We start from the raw sequence: 17,007 nt of genomic DNA on the forward strand, positions 1-17,007 counted from the left end.
GACTATGGTTATTTTTGCATATAAAAAATACTTTTTTTCTGCGATAATACTGAGTATTTCTTACTAAATTTTGCACATAAATTTATATTTTAGTTGGTGTTTCATTCAAACTTTATTTTTTTTAAACATGGAAAAGATAATCGAACATTCAACAATTCGACTTTATTTATGTAACTATTGGAGGTACTGGGACAACACAAAGCATAAATGCCCCAGGTGAGAATCCGAATCCAGTATTACTGCGAACACATAATTTCGTAGTGATACAGTTGTTTTAATGTAAATGAACCAAATTGATTTCAGATTCAGTAATAATTTAAAATTTCTCCTGTCGTATAACCATTGCACAAGAAATTCAAATTCTACTACTAATTTAAAGATAAATAAATACTTTTTTTTACAAAGCTCAGAAATATAGAGACAATGCTATAGACGATAAAAACAAAACTTAAGCACCGTACCCAGTATCAACTTACGTTAAAACATAGAACACATACACTTATATGCATAAAACAAAAACCAAGGATGGTTTACTAAAAATACACAAAATAAAAGATTTTTACTGTCAAGCATTCTATTTACAAACACAATTTTGTACATAGATTGTTTGAATCGTAAGAAAAAGAAAATAAACGAAATATTTTTTGAGATTAGATGAAAATGTTTTCGTTGTGGGTCTCTTCTAAATTTTTGTTTTCTATACTGTTAATATTTAACAGCTTTTATATAAGAAAATTGTGTTTCCAATGATTTATATATTTATACGGAGCATTATAATTATGCCACTAACCAGGACATATTTCATTCATATTATTTAAATTAGATTCTTGTAGGCTTGCATCCTACGGCTTCTTATTTATTATTATTATTATTATTCGTTGGTCACGTTCATTCTTTACAGGCTGCAGCCGTGACTTGCCTTTCTACTTTAAACTGATTTATAGTAAATTGAAATCAACCACTGTTAAAAAAAGCCTTGTAACAAAATGAATTGTTGCTTGAAGGATTACTGAATTATAAAAAACTCGAAGAGAAAATAATTTATATATATATATATATGTTTAAAGTGTGGATTGCAGCCGAATAATTATATAATTTATTCTGTATAGAAAAAATACCAAAAACTCTGATATGACATTATACCATTATTTTTTTCGTCTAAAATCCATTTTGGCATTTCATAGCTTGTTGAACACACCACAGTTTTCCACTGGTAGGACAAGAAAATGTTTTCGATTATTGAGGTCCACTGTTCACGTTCGCAGATAGGATGGCCAATCAGAATTATGTATTGAAGTTCAACTAGATCAAACCAGCTGTTTATCAGTGTGATATTTTTCCAACTCAATGCATTGTATGCGTCACATTTATTTGCATCCATTATACTGATGTCGAGTGAACCCATGCTTTTCAAAGACGAAAAATGTCCAGGTACGAGCGAGCTAACACAACTGTTTTGTAAATCGAGAATAAATAAAATTTCAAAGTTTTTAAAACTAAACATATTTACAGAACAAATATTCGTATTTTTCATATTTAAAACTTTAAGTGCAGACATATCATAAAATTCATCATAAATGGCATTTCCTAATGAGTTGTTGTCCAAATTTAATTCACTCAAAAATTTCAGACCCTTGAAACTTGTATTATTTAGAGTTATCAAATTGTTATCAAGTCTTAGCATTTCTAAGATTGTATTAGTAGGAAGAACATTGGAATCAAATCTTTTCAATTTGTTACAGTGAAGAAATAAATATTTCAATGCACGCAAGGTAATAAATACCTCGGACTCAAGTGTTTCTATGTGGTTTGAGCTCAAATCAAGTAGCTTTAACTGTTCCAAGATTTCGAAAACATGATTTTTTATTGCTTTCAAATGATTATGACTAAGATCTAAAATATTTAAAGCTGCTAAATTAGTGAAAGATCCAATATTAATTTCTTGTATCTCGTTATATGTTAAAAAGAGACCATTCAAATTTGTCAAATTAAGAAAATCATGCTTACAAATTATTTTCATGGTGATACCGGAAATGACAAGTTCTCTTAAATCCTCTTTTAGTCTAAGCATGGTGAATAATGTTGTACCACAGACATTTTTCAGTGACTGATTGGGTTGCTGTACAATATCATACACCTCGGTCATGAGTTTCTCCGTACATTTTTGCGCATAGGCTGTGTTGCTTAAAAAAGATTCTGCATTATGGCCGTTAAAAATATTACTGGATTTTATTATCAATTTCTTAATAGAGTTAAGATTATTAAAAATATTTCCATCCAAAAACTTCAAAGGATTCATACTTAAATCAAGTACTGTTAGTTTCACCAATTTTTCAAACAATGTTTTAGGAAGAAAGTAAATATGGTTATGTGACATATTTAAAAAAATTAATTCATTTGTATGTAAAAATAAATTGCTTGGTAAAGACTCTATTTTGTTGGAGGAAAAATCAATTACTCTTAGATCAGTTAAGTTATCAAAAACGTATTTCCCGAGTTCTATTATGCTGTTGTCATTTAAGCTCAATGACAATAAATTTATAAGGTGTCTAAATGGTCTGTCGAGAATACGTGGTAAAAAGTTTTTATTCATAACCAAATGAAATAAATTATTTTGACAAAGGAATGTGTTACCCAACACTGTACTGAAATTCAAACCGCTCAAATAGAGATAAGTCAAACCACAAATGTTCTCAAAGAAGGAAGTGTTGCACATTACATAACCATTATTACTAGCTGTAGAAAACGTAAGTTCAAGTTTCTTCAAATTCGATACCCTAAAGAAAAATTCTCCTTCGAATGAGGACAGATTCCAGAATGAAATTGCAAAGTAATTCAGACCGAAAAATGTTTCAAAAAATACCGAATCATGCGAGCTAATTCTATTGCCGTGAAGAGTAAGGTATACAAGTTGTGTTAAGTTATCAAATGAAAGGGAGTTGATGAAGGTAATATCATTATTATCTAACTTAAGAAATTCTATATCCCACATTGAACTGAAAATTCCCATTGTAAGGTCGATCAAATGGTTAAATGATAAGTCTAGTAAATAAACGTTACTTAAATGCTGAAATTGTCCCTCACGGAGAAACTTTAATTTATTATGAGACAGCAGAACACAAAAAGATGGTTCTACGTCTGGTATTATAGTCAGAGACAAGTAGGAACAGTCTAGAATGTTTTCACAGATAACCTGAATGTGAAAATCTAAAGAAAATATTATACGTTCTTCCATAAAATCACATAGCATGTTTTCGTTGATTACAGTTTTCACGAATTCTATTCCCAAAGGATAGTTATTTTGGTTTCCATTATGTTTGGAAACCTGTGTTTTCTTTAAATTTTGGTTTTTTTGCGTGCCTGCCGTGTTGAGTGAATCTGTATTGCTTAAGCTGGATATTCCGAATTCTTTATCTGCTGGATGGTGACCACTGCAAATAACATTTACTCTCATGTTAGGATTGAATACTAAATAAATTAACTGTCTCGTGAAGTAATTGCATGCCTCGGTGCCTTTGATACTCAACACTTTTAAGTGAGTAAGATCCAGGATTTCATTGATTAGAGTGAGATTTTTCCAACTTAATTTAGTCCAATCTAAATACAAACCGATGATAGATTTTTCCTTCTGAATAAAAGTGGTTGGAAGTTCAAGTTGGTCGTTACCAGCTAAAAAAATTTTAACAGCTTCCAAAGAATGCAAAAATTCCAAGTCGCCAAATTTCACATTAGCCACGTCATTATACGAGAAGTCCATGTAATGCACGTGAGAGTATTGATTCGCGGCCAAAAAACACGGCACGTCGCGTCCAGCAAAACCACTGCATATCCCACTTTCCGATTTGAGTACGTTCACGCCGTCCTGTTCACGCACGACGTAAGGCGTGTAACTCAAGTACAGAGTTCTGATCTTATTGAAAGAAAAATTTATGAATCCGAACCTACAGATGCTCAAAAAAACTTGCTTCGGAAGTTTCGTCATCGAGTTGAAGCTGAAGTCGAGGACCCTCATCTTCTTCAGCGCGAAGAACAGCGTCGGGCTCAGGTGGCTTATGTTGTTGTGAGAAGCGTCCAGAACGTCGAGTTTCGCCAGGTCGCGGAACGTTCGAGGGTGGAGGGAGGAGATGTGGTTGTAGCTGATGAGGAGGCGCTCCAGAGACTCGAGTCCGGAGAAGGTGTCGGGTCGGAGGACCTTGATGGTGTTGTGAGAAACGTTCAGGTGGCGCAGGCGCGATAGGTTGCGGAACACCGCGGGATCCAGGGAATCCATCCGGTTCGCGGACAGGTCGATGAACTGGAGTTTCTGGTTCCAGCGGAAGACTGCCGGGGGAAGGGACGGGATCAAATTGTTGGCCAGGCTGATGTTGGTCAACTCGGGCAGCCCGGAGAGGCAGTCGCCCGACAGATCCCGGAGGCGGTTGCCGTCGACGTACAGCGCCGTCAGGTTGGGGAACCTGATGCCGCCGCCGCGGCCAGAGAACTGGTCCGCGAGTGCGGCGATGCTGTTGCCGGTGAGGTCGAGCACATGGACGTCCGAGCCGAGGGAGGCCGGCACGTCGAGCAGACCGCGGGAGCTGCTGTCCGTCAGCGGTCGGCCCTCGAAGTACCTGACCCCCGCGTCGCAGACCTGCGCCCATGCGCACGCCAGCCGCAGAGTCGCCAACACCGCGACGCACGGCAGCATGTCAGGGCTCTTCTGGAAACCACAGGGTGCAAGATGGCCGCCGTGACGTCAGGCGTTCATCGTCTCCTCGGCTCCTGAGCCGTGAAATACTTTAATGAACTACTGTTATCATCATCAGAAATCTTTTCAACGGAAATAAAATTTTATAAACAGTATAGCTAAACCATAAATTAACACTTAACACCAGAAAATTTTTAAAAGCTCTATTTCTTTAAATATTAAAATTAAAAAAAATAATAATAGCATATATATATATATACAGAGTAATTATTAAGACCGTGAAACAATAACGTAACAAATTATATACCGCGTGAAAGAACAGCTCTCAAAGTTTTTTTGAATGTAGAGCCAAAAAGCTATTTTAAAAAACACCGACAGGGGCGCTAGTGCATGTAGTTGCTGAAAATGGCTGCGAACCAGGCAGAGAAAGCCTTTTGTGTGCTTGAATACGCCCGTAGCGAATCGGTAGTGAGTGTCCAAAGAGCTTTCCGTGGAAAGTTTAACAAAACACCACCAGTTTACAATAGCATAATGAAGTGGTACAAGAAATTCGAGTAAGACGGCTGTTTGTGCGACGCAAAACGGTCGGGTCGGCCAGGCGTGCCACAACAGACAGTGGATTGTGTACGGGACGTAATGGTGCGGAGTCCCAAGAAGTCATCGGGCTAGTGCAGAATTGAACATCCCTCAGCCAACAGTGTGGAAAATTCTTCGTAAGCGATTAAGAGCTAAGCCGTACAAATTGCAACTTCTGCAAGCAATCAGCCACGATGACAAATTGCTCCGACTGCAGTTCTGCATTGCCATGCAGAACCGTCTTGAAGACAATGACTTTGCAAGGAAATTAATCTTCAGTGACGAAGCCACGTTTCATTTCTCAGAAAGAGTCAACCGACACAACAAACGCACATGGGGGACAGAGAATCCACATGCAACTCTCAAACACGTCCGAGATTCGCCAAAAGTTAACGTGTTCTGTGCCATGTCAAACAAGACAGTTTATGGCCCCTTCTTCGCTGAGAGAACTGTCACTGGTATCACCTACCTCGACATGCTGCAATTGTGGCTTATGCCACAACTTGAAGGTGATAGCAGGAACTTCATCTTCCAACAAGATGGTGCTCCACCTCATTACCACAATGTGGTACGAGATTATCTGAATGAGACGTTGCCACATCGCTGGATGGGCCGTGGGGCGGCCGCTGACCAAGTGCTACTCCCGTGGCCACCACGATCACCGGACTTGACACCTTGCGATTTTTTCTTGTGGGGATACATCAATAGTGTTTATGTTCCACCTCTACCACAGAACCTTGACGAATTGAGACACCGCATCGTAGCAGCTGCTCTTACCATCATTCATAATATTCTGGGTCGGGTATGGGCAGAATTGGACTATCGATTAGATGTGTGTCGTGTGACGCAGGTGGACACATAGAACATTTATAACTAGTGAAAAAAAAAACTTTGAGAGTTTTTCTTTCACATGGTATATAATTTGTTACATAATTCTTAGCCATTTCACTGTACCGATTTTTTTAAATGTTTCACGGACTTTATAATTATCCTGTATTTATATAAAGAACAAACATTTCATACCGATATGTGACATATTCTTTTATTTTGTTATATAATGGTCTCAAAACAATATACACTACCTATTTAAATAAACATTTTGTAATTAGTAACTTTCAATATTTTATATTGAAAAGGAAAGGTGTTTGACAGATACTACTAGATAGTTGTTTTATTTTTATATGTAAAACAAATTTTACAGATATCATTTTTCTGCAATTGTTTTTAGCCCATGCTAAGAAATTCAGGTGAAAATTATTAAACTCAGATATAAAATATTATCAGATTGTTGAAAATAATAAATGATGTATCCTACTCCCTCCGGGAAATTATCTTTGGTACGCCACTGCCGGTAGAGTTAATTATTCAATATTATCATCAAAATATAAGACAAAAAATATTTTTAATAAAATATATATTTATATATGTTAATAACCTAAAAAATTGGTTTTACAATGAAAAGTATTTTTTAACTCTCATAATTTAAATATTTTTTACCAAGTAGTTCAAAACCCAAATCTAATTGCTGGATTTGATATACATATGACGACTAGTAGAAAGATATAAAGGGAACCTTAGAGGAGAGAGAGGGAAAAAATGGGGTGTGGCTGTCTCATGGACACGGCCGTGTGTTGTACGTGAATACGTGTACGTAACAGGTAATATTTTCTAAACAAAATATAAAATACGTTATTTTATGTATACTATATATTTTTTATTTTAACACCATATATATTCACTGCAACTACTTTACACTAATGTTTTATGTATGCGATCGATATATTTTGACGAGAACTGACGATTGAAACCTAAACGAACTTCGTATCTTCTCCGAGTCAAAAGTTAAACTAAATGGAAATCTCGAAAAGCAGCAAAATGACCTCAAAATGGCGGCGCTTCCCCCTCCACCGCGCCGCGATGCGTCACAGTTCTCACTTAGCGTAAATAATTCTTTGATCCTTTAGCTATCCAGTGGTGTAATCAAATTTTGGATGGAGATGTTAGATATGTAGCTGCAACATTAAACTGTATCCCCCAATTTTGTTAAAAAAATTTTTTTATTATTGTCTCCCACTACGGAAGCAATTTTAAAGAAGTATTCACGTCAAAGAAAGGATACAATCAGTCCACATGCAAGCTCGTACCTGTAGCCAGCGGAACGCCTGGAGCCTGGATGCACGAAGATGAACTGGAGGTGGGATGTCCGACCAATGGCGTGCAAGGGCTCGCTGAGTGATTCCCACGGTTGGTACAACTGGCCGCGGGCCAGTATCGTCACACGAGTGCGAAAATCTTTCGCATCGCGCCACATTTATGTTCTGGTGCTTCGCACCGACAGAACTACGGTACACACCACCAAAAGATATTCACTTGTCTTCTCGAAACATAATTATAGTGTCGGCTTTGCAAAGGAAACCCATTGGACTTGTGCCCCTTACACCGCCCACAAAATATTAAAAAAAAAAAAAATGATTTTACGATGTCTGGACAATGCTGGTTACAAATTTTCATCTTAAGTAGGAAATTTTGCCGTCCGACGAAATAGGATGTTGATATATTTCACAACATAAATCTGCGTTCTTAATAACTTTACTATCGTTTCGTTAAATTTGATGATAAAATAATTTTCAGCCGTAATTACCAAATTTTTGTATCATTCATAAAACTATAAAATCATTTCCGTGTTCTATTTCGGTGGACGGCGAAATTATGTTAGTTTTTGATAGTAAATAATTGTTTCTTTCGAGGGAGTGAAAGCCAGGGACATTTAGCGTAGTGTGGGGTAATTATGGTACTCTTGGAACAACACTCAATGATTGGCTCGTCATTCGCACGCGATGTGTTCGAGATTTTTGTTTTCTGTTGTTTACCCTGTGGTTTCCGCACGAATTACTACTAACTACAAACAAGGTCCGTGCTTTAAGACCGCAACTTCCTCGAGCTAATTACAATCTCTAGAGTAGGGCGATATTTTTTTTTTTCGCGGATTAATCTGACCACGACATCCATTTCAGATTTGTTTTATTCACCACAGTTGTGGTACCGGGCTTCGAGCGGCTAGATAAAGATATTTAACAGCGCAAGTTTTCTTTTAAGAATAACTATAAGAAAAACGAAATTCTAGAGTAATGTCAAGTTCCAACTCTTTGACGAATTTTTTTGTAACAAAATTTCCCTTGTTTCCCAGGGGTTTTGGTGTTCCCGAGATGAACTTTTGCGTTGCAAATGATGCAATTTTTAATTTTTATACTCTTACATTTCAATCGTGCTGCACATCGAATTTTTTTTGTAACCAGCCTTCACAAAAATATATACAAATCAATTTAACCAATGTAGTGACGATGTGATGACACAGGTAGTTGCAGAAAGAATGGATAAAGATTCAAAAATTATGTTCACATAGTCTCTATCTCTCTCTCTCTATGTACGCTATGTATATTTAATTATACATTTATTAAGCGCTGGCCAACATACTTAGTCCAAAGTAGGCTGGCGATGTACACATATAAAACGAATACAAATACAAACATCATAAACATGGAAAAAGGATTAAAAAAGGGGAAAACAAAGAAACAAAAAGGGGAAGAAAAAAAAATGTGAAGTGTAGACGCGGATTTACAAGCAATCATACACAACAGTTTAAAAATAAAACTACTAAAAAAAAGTTAACACTCATGATAATAAATGCACTCATAAAATATCATCAATGGAAACTAATGCTTTAATTACTGCAAGTAAATTACAGTATCTTTTTACATGCTACTGTATTATTAAGTCATTAACACTATTTTTTATAAGGATTCATAAAAGGACCAAACGCTTTACTACAGTTATTAGTACTAGCCACACAACGCATAATCAATTTACATGACCATGGTGAGGTGAATATCTCATTGTTCGTGTGATTGTAGGCTGCAACTTTCAGGGACGTCTGCTCTTTTACCTCTTTACAGTCGTAAATCCGTACGTCTATATATATATATATACATATACATATATATATACATATATATATATATGGTAGAAACACGGCTTGAACATAGTTCAGACGCTTAAGCTACGGCCACACAGAGCGCTATGATCACTATGTTCGCGATGTTCGCTACGCGATCACAATATAGCCAGCTGCATCTCAGGTGCCACTGGCCACACAAAACAGTGTTCGCTATGTTCGCTATGTGCGCTATGTTGGCGACGTCGCCAGGTGTTTGGTTCTTAGCTATTTTTCAAAAACGTCGCTGGATTCGCGCATGCGCAGATAAACAAAAACATCTGTTTTCGCGCGGAATTGTGCTGTAGGTGCCCCCTTTAGTGTTTACATTATTAGTATAATGTCAACGGAAAATTTATTGAAGAAGTAAGAAAATATCCATGTTTATGGAACAAATCAATAGAAGTTTATAGAAAGCAGGACATGCGTGAAAATGCCTGGGATTTGATTTCCAAAGAGGTTAATAAACCAGGTTAGGTGTAATTGCAATTTATTAGTTATTCAGTTAATGATCAAATTAAATTTCCGCTCCAATGCGTTTCCTGTAATTTAAATTCTTCTTCTCAATTTTATTCTTGATTAGCAATAATATGCTATCAAACTGAGTTGTGTTTATTCTAAAGTATTCAATAAATTTGGCCTCGTCCGCACGCAATTGCTTCATTAAATGATGAAATTCACCAAATTCATTTATTTTGAGATTCACTTCATGAACCCATTTCTTTTTTCGTTCGCATAGTGTAGAGAGCTAACAGAATATCATCCTCGTCGGAATAATCAGTCGAACTCCCACGGCATCGGAAACTACACTATTCTGCGTGGCCACCTCGTGAAGCAAACATAGCGGACATAGCGAACATAGCGTAGCTTTCTGTGTGGCCGAAGCTTTTGAGTTTTGTCTTAATTACTTTCTCTATTATTTACAATAAAAATTGTGGTTCAGCTCCATCTTCAAAAGAGTACAAGTACCAGTTTTGGGAAACACTTCATACCACAGGTCATGTTTATTTTTTCGTGACATATGACCGTCAAAAATTAACAAAAATTTACTGAAATTTAAACTAAGAATACGTCTCAAATAAATGAAGTGTTCATCACAGATCTTGGTGAAAACTACGCTGCAGTCTGAATTCCTAGTTATGTTTTCCTTGGTAAACACGCAAGACAGAAGAGTTTTAGCTGTACCTATACCAAAAAGGTTTTCAATTTTTTTTTATGCTCTAAGATGATGGTTGCGAGTTCAATTTACATGAAAGTAAACACAGAACCAGTAAATGTACTAGGTAAACCGTACATTTTCGAAGAACCTTCAGTAATGTGTACCTATCTAGACTTATTCGTAAATAATTGCACAAGTAAAATTTATTACACATTAAAAATACTGCCTTGTAAGTAAAAACATTTTTTTTCCCGTGATCTAGAAAAATTCGAAATTAAAATTTTTATGATTATATTTTTTTGTATAAATAATACTAATTACTTCAAAATTTAAGTCCTAGTATTTAATTCTCCTGGCAGATTTCTTGTCGTAATTTTGACATGGATTTGTGAATGATCTTTAATTTATTTCCCTTACGGATTTATGTCCCCCGTCCCTCGTCCCGAAGAAATTAAGATATAGCGAAATGCGAAACCCCTTTCCGGTCTTTGCCGCCTGCTCCCTGGGGATGATGAAAAGATTGCGCCCGGCTGAAAAGGTAATTAATTAGCATCAGAGCTTCGAGTTCATTAGCCGCGGGGGGTATGGGGGGGGGAGTGTGCGGATTGGGGGGGGGGGGGGGGGGGAAGCTGCGGATTGGGCGCGCGAACTCTCTGCAGATTGCGATCAGTTTACCTCCCTGGAGATTCTGTTCCGTTTCATTTATTTCCGTTCCAACCGCTTGTTAGTTGCGAAGACGAGACCCGGGAACTAAGAAAGAATGGAAGTGTGGGAGGTGGATAAATAAATAAATATATATATATGTGTGTGTGTGTGTGTCAATCTTCGTGTATTTACAAAAACATAAAACATGTTTTAAAAAAAAACTGTTAATTCTACAGCAAACACCTTCTGTCTTGCGTCAGTTATATTACAGTCTAGGTAGTCCTGGCAGTCATCTTACCAGGGTAGCATTAAGTAGACCTAAAGTCATTCGACTGAAACGCCGGAGGAAAAACAGTCGGTCAAATGACTTTTTCGGCTAAATGAACTTTCGGGCTAGTGCCTGTAGGTCAACTTCCTGTTGCCAGAGATCTAAGACAATTTTTTCTTTCAGTGAAATAAATTTTCGGGTATGGGTTGAACGACTGCCTGTCGAAAGACATTTTGGTCAAATGATTGTTGGTCAAACGATTTTAGAATTATAACAAATTCGGGGGATACAGTTTGTTGTTGCAGCTACATATCTATCATCTCCATCCAGAATCTAATTACACCACTGGATAGCTAAAGGATCGTTACGCTAAGTGAGAACTGGGACGCATCGCGCGCGAGGTGGAGGGGGAAGCATCGCCATTTTGAGGTCACTTTGCTGCGTTTCGAGATTTCCATTTAGTATAACTTTTGACTCGGAGAAGCTAAGACGTTCGTTTGAGTTTCAATCGTCAGCTCTCGTCAAAATCTATCGATTTCATATACAAAACAATAGTGTAAAATTGTTATAGTGAATATATATGGTGTAAAAATAAAAATATATAGAATTTTGTGTAGATAATATTACCTGTTACGTACACGTATTAACGTACAACACACGGCCGTGTCCGTGGCACAGCATAACCCCTTTTTTTTTTTTTCAAATGTTTTATTTCTGTGAATACACCGCCGCCGATAGGATTATGAAGAGGGGGGAGGGTGGGAGTTGGGCCAGGAGCTTTCAACTGTTCTCCCACCACCGGCACCGTGGCGGGAGCTTGCGCCGCACCAGGGCTGCCAAGCCAACCTCCCGAAACTTCCCTCACACTCCTCAAGTGAAACCTACCCCCCGCTGCCTTCTCCGCGAAACTTCCTCGTTATCTTAATTGGGAAGCTGAGGAAAGGTCAGATCAAGACTTCTAACGAGCATCAGCCACTCGTAGCTGGGGCTTCCTGGCCCATGGAAGAGGGAGGGGGGTGGGGGTAGGGTCTGAGGCCTTCATTTCGCGAAGATAAAGTTGATGCAAAGAGGCATCTGCTGGGATGAAAAGGAAGTTCCTCGGTGGGTCTTCGAGATCACTTAGCGCTCTCTCTCTCTCGCTCTCACCATGGCGAGATGCCTTTTCTGCTCAACTGGTCGACTATTGGCGATTTTGACGGGGTTTCCGGGGCGCACACGTTTCGGTCCAGCTTTGGCGAGGGATTTCTGGAATCTGGCAACTCTTGGTGGAACACACGTCGTCGTATCGCGAGTCCACCGCGATCACTTTCAGCATCCAGACGGATTCCAGGCCACCGAAACCATCGTGGACTATTCCGATGCCTTCTCCGTCCTCGGATCTTACTTCGATTTCCATTGCAGCTGTGGTCTCTGTGCTTGTGTGTTTATTCATACTGTTGAGGCATTAAAATATGTTGGGTGTAAGCTTCCTCTTCTGAGGATTCCGTTAACAGAAAATTCACGGGGGGATCAGAATATTAACGTGACGCTAAACGAAAGAAGGAGAAAGAGAGAAAAATGAGTATGAAAGGTACAGCAAATCGCGAAATACTTACTGCCATAAATCACTTGCCGCTAGTCATTGGCCGGTAGAGAGAGAGAGATATAGATAAAGGTCCATCGGTGGCGGCGATGATCGATGTGCATCCGAGTTTTGCCAGCATCTGCCGCGAGGCGGGCAGGGGTCGTTAATCTCGGAGGACGTCTTTACCCCTCCGCTCAACGAACTGCCGATGTGGGATCGACTGCTAACGACACCTGCCCAGCAGAGCCCTCCGACGGCCGGTGCGGGAAACGACTTCCATCGCCGGCAGAGGTATCCCACGAGGTTCCCTTTCCCCCCCTCCCCAATCGAATGTTCATTGCACGAGGGGCGATCACTCCCCGATGAACTCCGGTGCCTGACGCCGAGGTCGTTAAAGGCGTCCGCCTACCCGGGCACGCACACGGTGCGCAGAGCTTCAGGAAAAAAACAACGCGACTTAAAAACTACCCGAGATATCCGAGTGGGGTCTGCTTACGAAAAGCATTTAAGAGTTCGCCGAGGGCCGAAAAGTACTTTTGATTACGGATTAAGTTTTTAAACTGTATTTTTAGAATAGTTAAAATGGCAAAAAAACGCATGTTTTCAGAGTAATTTTTAGGCGTAAAACAACCCGTACAGATTCTTGAAAGCATTTAAGGGACTTGCATTACACCTATATCTTAATTTCTCGGCCATATAATGTTACAGTCATCGCTCAAATTTCACAGTTATCCTATGTACGACGAGAAGACTGCACGCCAGTTCAGAGCCTTGCGCTTAGAGGTGATACCGCACTAGAAATACCATTGAGCGTCGCGCTTATCTTCCGGCCTCACTAACACAGACACACCCCTGACGAGGCGGGTCCCAAGGTGGCCCGGCAAGTGAGAGCTGTATTTGTGTCAGTGAGTGAACAGGGATTATAAGTCATGTCCGCCATCTTGAAAATCCGTTTATAATATTCTAAAAAAAAAAATTGTAAAATTTCTAAAATTCATTTAATTAAATTTTGATTAAAATACCAGGAGACTGGCATCCCAGCATTCATGCCAAGGCAGATATTACGTCAGCCAGTATGATGTCACGGCGGCCATCTTGGCTGACCTTGACCCTTGACCTTGGCCAGCCTAGTCAGAGGTGTGTTTATGTTAGTGGGTGAGTCGGGATGATAGGCGCGACGCTCGCTGGTGCTTCTAGCGCGGGTGTCTGGCTCTGGACTGGCGCGCAGTCTTCTCGTCGTGCATACAACTGTGATATTGGTTCCATTATGGCAGTTTATAACAATTATTATGCCCGGCAATATTAGGACCCAAAGCCAGAGGTAGATTACGGAGCAGCGGATTTATATTTTGGAATTAAAAGGGGAAGTTTTATTTACAATTCTAGTGTGCGGAAAACAAAAGTTTAATTTCACGAAAGTTTTCATTTTGTATTTTTTGATGGCCTTAAAATTTTAAATTTTTTTTTGTCCAGGGTAACCCGTGGTTACCTTTTGATGCAAATTTAACACACGTGTTAATTTTTTTGTGTGCTCTTTGAACTGCTTAATAATTTTGAACTTTGCTGAGTTCACTATTAACTAGCCCCACGTAAGTCAAGTATGAATCATCGACTGACATTTCTTAGGTAATTGTCTACTGGTTATTGGGATAATTGGGTGTCAAGTTTCTCTGCAGTATCTTTTATAAACATTTCAAAAATAGTAAGCATATGAATAAAAAAAACTTTTTGGCGAACTATTTTACGGTGACCTAGCAAACACCTAGCGTCGCTGTGTATGGAATTATTGTTGCAAAGTTTTAATTTTTTTTGCAATGTTTTGTCTTTAACTTATTTAAATGTGTTAGGTACCTGTTTGCAAGATTTTTCAGAACCCGAGAAAATTAGAGAAATATTTTTCACCATTCGTAAAAATTATTAATAGTTTTATTCTTTTTCAGGTAATATTTTTATATTGTAATTTTCTTGAATCTAATATATTACTATATTTAATTTTTTATTTTCGATATGCGTGGTTTGCTTACCCAAGTATGTTAAGCCATATATAGTAGAGGTTTCGAAACGTAGAAATTAAAATTCATAAAATATCTATTGATTATGAGGTTAGAAGAGGACGCTCAGAAAATAATTCTAAGAAACTTAATGTACAAAAATTTATGAAAATTCACAAAAAGAGGAGTTAGAGGTTTTCCAACTAGCCAGACGTAATTCTAGTTAAATTATTTCGGCCAAGCCATGTAGAAGTAAACACATAACAGTCCTCGGATGTTTACAAGACGTGGACGCTGTCCACAGTCATCATTTATGTTGGACGATGCATCAAAAGTACTCATAAATTGTCGATTCACACAGAAATATTCAGTATTGGGTGTAAACATTAGCATAATCCCTTCAAAATTTTCACAATCCTTTGAACCCAATTCACCTTTTTACATTAAATTCATAACATTTAACATTTGCATTCAGTGTTAGGAAATGCTTTGTACTCGCGAACATTATCATTAACGTGAACTTCATTTTTTTTTCTCCGTATCTTCGATGGACGAGTCCCATCACGGGCTTTTTTTTTCCCCACACCAGCCTGCTATGATAGCAGTATTGGAGCTCTTGGAGCACTTGGCGCAGTTGGACAATTGGAGCACATGGAGCAGTTGGAGCAGTTGAAGCAGTTGGAGCAATTTGGAGCACATGGAGCAGTCGGAGCTGTTGGAGCATTGAAGCTGTTGGAGGAATTTGGGGCTATTGGAGCTCTTCGAGCACATGGAGCAATTGGAGTAGTTGGAGCAAATGCAGCAGTTGGAGCAATTGGAGCAACTGGAACACTTGGAGCTTTGGAGCACTTGGAGCTGTTGGTAAATTTGAGCTTTTGGAGCTACGGACCAATCAGAGCCCGCCAACTGAAGGCGCTGCCACGAGAAGACGCGGCGGTGGTCAGGCGGGGTCGTTGAACTCGGCTTCGCGAGGGTAGACGAGGGGAGGGGGGGATGGTCGAGGAGGGAGGGAGCTGGAGAAGAGAAATGAATCCCAGGGAGAAGTTGCACGACTTGAGGGGAGGAGGAAGGGGGTTCCGGAAGGAAAACCTCCCCCGGACTCCGGGCCAATTTGAGGGAGGAAACGATACGACCCCCTTGAGGCTTCAAGTTAGCCACACTTTCCTTATTTCCAGGGTAAGGTCGGGTAGTGGCGACGGGGGTAGCAACCCCTCTGGCCGTCTGGGGTAGGAGAGGCACGTCGGGTGAGTTTGGCTGGAAACCCCACACTCTTCCACCTGGGCCACAGTCATAACAAGATCCAAGATATATATATATATGTGCAAAGGTCAAGGATGTCGCCTAACATCGTCGGTAACGCACACAGGCTTAACAGACACCGAGCAGGGAAGCGCAACGATAAAAAAAAACATTCTACTAAGGTTTCTCGATAAACCTGGGTTTGTAAACCTTGGCGCAACCATTCCCGGTTTCGGTTCTCCGTGGATGCTTTAACTCATTCCAGGCAAATACCGAGGTGATCATCCACAATACTTGGTATCATCGTATTCATTTCTCAGTATAATTAATTGTTTTGTAGTTCAGTCAAAACAAAAATAAGAAATAGCTGATAGTCATTTGAAGTCCACAAAAGTATCGTGATCGCTGCGTTGGCCATTGGAATTGATATTAGACTATCTGAAGTACCCGGCGTTGCTTGGGCTAAAGAAATCACAATACAATGAACATCACTACCGAGTTTCAAATATGCAGGACATAAACGTTAAAAAAAAAAAAGGGAAATTTTTATTTTATAGTCCCATTTATTGCACAATGATACGCATCAGCAAAACCGGGACGCCAATCTTCTGCTTCATTTTGTGGGAAGGCAGGTAACTACCAGGCAAGACGTGACGGACGCACCAAACGATAGCGCGTTACAAATTCAAGGCAACGCCATCTATTGACGGAGTTATAAACTTAATTGTTATTAGCGTCTTTAGTTCGCTTGCAGCTGCGAAAATCACTAAACGAATGGGTTACATATCCAAAGTAAGTGAACTCAGAGTCCGTAAATATATGAAGACAGCCGTAAATTTACGAAAATCCCTTAAATTTTTGTAACCAGCGTTCTTCGTAAAATGATAAGT

General features: G+C 39.1%; 1 protein-coding gene across 1 annotated transcript; it reads right to left on the reverse strand.

The window, feature by feature from the left end:
- Positions 1-662: 662 nt before the first annotated feature.
- LOC134536909 (toll-like receptor 3) lies at positions 663-7,533 on the reverse strand. The gene is made up of 2 exons (XM_063376989.1): positions 7,405-7,533; positions 663-4,696 (listed from the first exon to the last, which is right to left on the reverse strand). The coding sequence occupies exon 2, from the start codon at positions 4,682-4,684 to the stop codon at positions 1,097-1,099; it is 3,588 nt and encodes a 1,195-aa protein (XP_063233059.1). The 5' UTR covers positions 4,685-4,696; positions 7,405-7,533; the 3' UTR covers positions 663-1,096.
- Positions 7,534-17,007: the final 9,474 nt, after the last annotated feature.

Source organism: Bacillus rossius, chromosome 11 (genome assembly GCF_032445375.1).
Source record: "Bacillus rossius redtenbacheri isolate Brsri chromosome 11, Brsri_v3, whole genome shotgun sequence".
NCBI lineage: Eukaryota > Metazoa > Arthropoda > Insecta > Phasmatodea > Bacillidae > Bacillus > Bacillus rossius.